Source organism: Archocentrus centrarchus, chromosome 19 (assembly GCF_007364275.1).
Source record: "Archocentrus centrarchus isolate MPI-CPG fArcCen1 chromosome 19, fArcCen1, whole genome shotgun sequence".
Lineage (NCBI taxonomy): Eukaryota > Metazoa > Chordata > Actinopteri > Cichliformes > Cichlidae > Archocentrus > Archocentrus centrarchus.
The window spans coordinates 30,259,343-30,265,342 of NC_044364.1; the positions used below are offsets into that span (position 1 = coordinate 30,259,343).

The 6,000-nt window shown below is 41.2% G+C and overlaps 1 protein-coding gene across 1 annotated transcript in view; it reads right to left on the reverse strand.

Annotated features, from left to right (window-relative positions):
* The window catches only part of sdk2b (sidekick cell adhesion molecule 2b), an 88,121-nt gene extending 86,220 nt beyond the window's left edge, over positions 1-1,901 (reverse strand). Inside the window, exon 1 of the mRNA XM_030755817.1 lies at positions 1,754-1,901. Within this exon, the coding sequence (XP_030611677.1) occupies positions 1,754-1,833 (80 nt within the window). The 5' untranslated portion in view covers positions 1,834-1,901. The remainder of the gene's footprint in view (positions 1-1,753) is intronic.
* Between the last annotated feature and the right edge of the window lie 4,099 nt (positions 1,902-6,000).

A 6,000-nucleotide genomic window follows, 5' to 3' on the forward strand; every position in this document is an offset into this window, starting at 1 on the left:
AGCACAGGCACACTGCTCGCTAAGATAAGAGCAATGTTTGCCTGGTGATTGGGATCTTCCAGTTACCATTAAAGACGGTTTATCTCCTGCACTAACCCTCATTCACGCCTTTCGCTTGTTTGCAGCCTCTCCAGAGAGAGGGTGATGGAGGTCACAGAGCCACAAGGGAGAAGAAGAGAGACAGAGGCGACGAAAGAGAAAAGGCAAAACAGAATAAGCTATTTCTTTATTTATTAGGCAACTGTATGATGGAATTATGACCAGCTTTAATTAAAAAATGCACATCTAAAATATTACACTGCCCTTCAGAGTCTGAGAATTACTACAGCAATTTTTAAGGTGAAATAAAGATTTGCTTTTAAAATTGTAATTTTACATTGATTCTATTTTAACTTAAATGAATTTTATTTACAAATATTTTCATCAAGCAAGGACTAAATATCAATCTCACTGGAACTGGATACAATATATGTTCTCATATAGCCCGTGAGTCTTCTCTGTGGTATTCACCAGGAAATATAAGTCAGGCTACCTGTGGCTACAAGACCAGTTTCCTTTGAAGGACTCTTTTTTTTTAGGTCAAATTCAAATCATGCCTCAAGCAAGAGAGTTCAAGTATCCTGGAATCTGCCCTGTGATGCGAATTTGGAGCGCGGCTTTGACTGGGGGATTGGTGCAGCGTCAGTACAAATGTGGGAGCTGTACCGGGCTGTTTGGTGAGGAGAAAGCTGAGCTGAAAGGCAATGCTTTTAATTTACCAGTCCATCTATGTCCCAAACCTCACCTATGTTCATGAAATATGGGTTATGACTGAAAGAGTAAGGTCGCAAATATAAGCGGCTGAAATGAGTTTTCTTTGTAGGATAGCTGGGCTCAGCCTCAGAAATAGGGTCTCTGAGGATGGAGTAGATTCGGAGTAGAGCCAGAGGGTTCTCGGACAAGAGCTGCTGCTCCTGTGCGTTGAAGAGAGCTAGTTGAGGTAGTTAGGGCATCTCGTTAGGATGCCTCCTTGGGGCCTCCCTTTGGAGGATTTCTGGGCACGCCCAAGTGGGAGGAGCCCCTGGGGTAGACCCTGAACACACCAGTGAGATTATATAGATGGACTTGCCTGGGAACCTGTTGAGATCCCCCAGGAGGAACTTTCATTTTTCACAGTTTCGCTACTACTTGGTGAGTAGTTTGAAAGTGTTGATGTTTTCCATACAAATGACTTGCAACTGTGGCAATTAGCTAGTGACCAAAGCAATCACACTAAGGTTTTCAGTGCATACCTCTTTCTGACCAAGTTCACTCTAGAGACTGCCAGCAACCACTTGCCAACCAGTTGCAGACTCATCAGCCAGTGCTTACCAAGGGGTCACTGACCGGTACTAGCACTGTGTGACTGTGTGACATCCTACCACAATAAAGCCAGGACGTGTGTAATGCTGCAGCTGGCACATTTAGACAAGAAAGCTTTGTATACAAACTACAAAACTGAAACAATGTACTCATAAACTACACATTATTTTTTATACAGTAAGCCTATAGCACAACAGGTACAAATGTAAATACTGACTCTAAATATATCCATTACATTTGTGTTCTGTATAAGAGTAAAAAGATATAAATTCAGCTGTTTTATGACCACATGTTTTGTCTGGTGGATTACACCAAGTTCATCACTGTATCAGTCACTCTGTATGCTCTCAGACTACGTGTGCCGTATGTATGTATTCATGTATGTATACTCTCCAATTCAGTTTGCACTCACCTATATTCCAGTGAAAAGCGTGTTAATTCTGTGCTATTGTGGATCCATTTAAACTCCAGTGGCCAGCTTCCCTCAGCCATGCAGGTCAGCACCAGCCTGTTGCGTTCCAGATGGAGCTGGCTGCGCACGGGCTCTGTCTTGAAGTAGGGAGGCACATCATCTGTAAAGAAAAATATTTGGAATTAAAATCTTTCAATTTTCCAAGGAGACACCTTCCTCCTAAACCCAGTCAATGGAAAACAAAAGAATGAAGAATGCCCGCTCTTAAATCTCACTTCCATGATACTCAAGGTAAAAATGCACACATGTATACAGAGACAAAAGAGTGTCAGGAAAACTGCAGGAGTTCTTCAGCTAAAATAGAAGGAATCACATTCAATGTGCACTAAATTTACTCTGATAAGGCAGCATAGACAAGGAGCAAGCAAAATAACTTCACTGAGGAGACTTAGATGGGGAGCCAAATGTGACTGATGCTCACATCTCTCTGCCTGTAACACATTCATTCTCTGTGGTCAGATGCTTGGATCTCATTTAAGACAAAGTAAGCTATGTTTCCTTTGGTTACCACTGGCATCTAAACTCCCTCCAGACGGAAAGCCCTCTGTGAACGTGTCCCATTTGGAGCGACCTAATCTCAGTTGATGCACTGTTGCTGTTGCGGGTGATTTTGACTTGCTCTAAGTGTCAGAGAAGTCTGACTAGCAGGGAAGAGGAAGCAGAAGCATCAAGTCATAAAGGATTGATCCTGCATCTCCTGCTCTGTGTACTGTACTTGTGTGTCAGTAGCTTACTGGCACGGTGCAGTACCTTCCTCCAAGCTAGACAGAGCAGACAGGAGAGGAGTAAAGCCAAGGAGGAGGCATGAAATCCTTTCATCATTTGTTCGCCTCCACTCTGTATCGCTCTGTTTTTCGCTCTTTCTGTGTTTCCTGAGCACGCTCTGTTGAGTGTGACGGAATGGATTGAGGAAGACCGGCGAGAACCTCTCTGCAGGGTGGTGCCCATAGCGAACGTAGCAATAGACATACAGTCATTTTTATATCTCAATCAAGAAGCCTCATGGAAAAACTGTCAAGGTCTCTTGTGGTTCTAATATGTCACCCTTAATAAATGATGCAAGAAAGGAACGCTTACTTGATGATCATTGTAAATATAGAACACATTAATTGGATGGTTGGATAATATAATTATCAAATTGACTGATAATCAGGCATTGAAATTAAACTGTCAAAATGATGTATAGTGCTGATATTTTGTGCCTCTGTTCCAGCGGAGGTAGATCAGAGCGAAGGAATATGAGAAAAACAGGGGATGAAAGTTAAACAGCCTAAAGATCATTTACAAGCATTTCCCTTTAAATCCCAGATTACTACTACTCAGGTTTCTGGACGTGCTTCATCTGATGAAAGCACCTCTTTGTCTGTAATATTTCACACTAAATGTGATGTGTGAGGTATAGTATCTTATTATGGAGGAACACAATAACAGCCAAATGACTAACTGTGCCATTCCAGAAATATAAAGCAGATTTAATTACTTCATCAAATTCTGTTGGAAAACATATTTAACTGATGCGATAGACTGAGGCACACACAAAGTTACAGAAAGAAAATCAAGAGAAATTATGAGCAGATGAACGGTAGTTGTTTGAAGTTAAAAAGTGCAAAACATACTTCAATGATTCAACAATGAATATTCATAGATGCCTGATGCATATTTATGAACAGCTTTCGGTTTGACTTCTGACTTGATAACCTGCGTGTAGCGCCAGACTATAGACTGGGTCGACATGAATAAATATTTATAACAAATATAAGCAGACATAGGAGACTCAATAAGATACCTCACAGTATTTATCTGCCAAATTCAACTCACTACTGAGATTTTCAAATTCAAAACTGAGCCCCTTTCAATTCTGTTAAAATCTGATCCCTTAATATAGTCAAACATAAAGAAAGCCTCCATACAGCAGGAGCATAAAAATCAGCCATCACACGGCTAATCAGGAAGTCACAGTCTCTGTAGGTGCAGAGAGAGAATACATCCTGAATGGGAAGCAAAGTGAACACTTAGGTTAAGTGATATAAGACAAAGAAATGAGTGAATGATCTATAAGCGAGCAGGATGGCAGACAGAGGGCTTAACAGATGCAAAAAAGAGATAAAATGAAAAAGAGATTCTAAGCTGCCTTTAGAGTTGGAGTGCCAGGGCCTCTCCCAAAGCAGTGTGGGTTAATGCTATGCCTGGCAATGAAGGAGACAGTCTGAAAATGAGGGTGATTGAGACATGCAATAGTTATTGGAGATGGCCGAGACTAATTGTTCCCCTGCGATGTGCGCTTTGCTTTTATCTTCGAGAGCGAGATAAAAAGAGCATGAGGTGAGAGGAAGCAGCGGAGTGGGGAAACAGACAAGAGGAAGCAACGGCGTGAAGGAAGAGGGGCGCACATGCAAATGAAAAGGAAGCATGCATACTGTATCACACAGAAACACAGATCCATTTGAGCACAGGGCAGTGTGAGGCCAAAGAAAACACTGATCACTGATGATATCTCCAGTAGCTCCTCTCATTAGGAAGTCCGTGAAAGTTCATCAGTGTTATCTAACAGCAAAATCAGCACATGCAGCGCCAGCAGAAATAGCACTGTAGGAATATAATGGCTTAGGCCTGCAAGTAATTAATACTTCTGTTAACAATCAGTAATCAAACTGCACACAATACAATGCTTTGTACAAAAAGCAATTACTATAAAAGCACAAAAAAATATAAAAGTTTTTATGTGAATGAGAAGCCTGAGTTTTATCTGAGCAGGTGTTAGCTCAGGCCTGGTGGCTCTCTAGGCTCAGCATTGCACTGCAGGCACAAACCCTGCAATCAGCCAAATAAGTGGAAGAAAATGGATATATGGATGGAAATAAGGGCCAATGGTACAACAGAAAAATGTTGCAGTCCATAATTATAAAAAAGTGTCCTGTCTTCAGGTGTTGCAGCCTTAAAAATGCATATCTTTCTCACATGAAGACCAGCAGTGACAAATGCAAAATGTGTTTTTATGGTGCCTTCTGCACAGTGATTAACCATAAAAGTGGGATCATGAGGGAAATGATGTAACATGCAAGACACAGTTCATATCTTTTTGAGTGTGAATGCAGGCCTCCCCTATCAGTGACCCACAGCACCTCCAACAGACTGATGCACCAATAACCCATATGGGAACCTGTGCTCCCTGTGCACACGGATGGTTACATATTCTTTATGCTGACAGCACTTTGGCAACATAGTGTAAATAAAGCAACAATTTCCCGACTCTTTAATATTATACACGCTTACATGTGACAGGATTTATTGTTGCGTTAAAAAAAGAAAAATCAATGCTTTTTCTCAGAGGGAATTATTTTCATACATCAGCTGGTATAAATGTGCAACTATCAGGTTTTGAGACAAAGATGGGGCTCAGTGGGGTCTAAAGGTGATCACAGTTGAAATATGGATGATTTTAATGACATGCCACCCACCTTACTATTACAGTATTACAGTTCATACTGTACGCAGCTATTAGCACTGATAAAAACAGCTTAGGTAACATACTGGATGGCCCACCAATAAGCTCTCATACACTTCCAATTAGTGTGAACAGTGCTACAAATGAACTCAGACAGACTAGACCCAACTTAAGTTTCCACTATTCGGCTGCATGCTTCTTGTAAAATACAGAGGATTACTGGGTGTTAGAGACCCCTCATTTGCATACAGCACAGTCCATGCCAGGAGATGCTCCCCGGGGCCATGCCAGCTCAAAGTGGTGTTTGTGTGTGTGTGCGTGTGTGTGTGTGTGTTTATGTATGCATGCAAAGGTGAAGGGTAGTGTGTCAGATGCAGGCTCAAAACCAAGTCTGCGGCACAGTCAATTAAATCAGCTCTCTTATTAATGAAAACAGTGCCAGGTACAAATGCCTGCCCTGGGGTGAGAATTCATAATTTAGGAGAACTCATGTTATTAAATTTTAAAACACAAGGACCTATATTCAGGAATATTTCTCCTGTTTCACTCCAAGTACCTTTGGCGGACTTAAAAAGGTCAAAACAACATTTTAAGTCAGTTTATTTATGAGACTCATTAAAAAATGCTGCACAAAGCAACGAGAAATGCAGTTAAGAGAATTAATAAGACCATCGACCATGTGATTAAATCAGAAACCAGATTGGGTGAATTTAATGCTGCACATGTAACATCAAATTCTTCT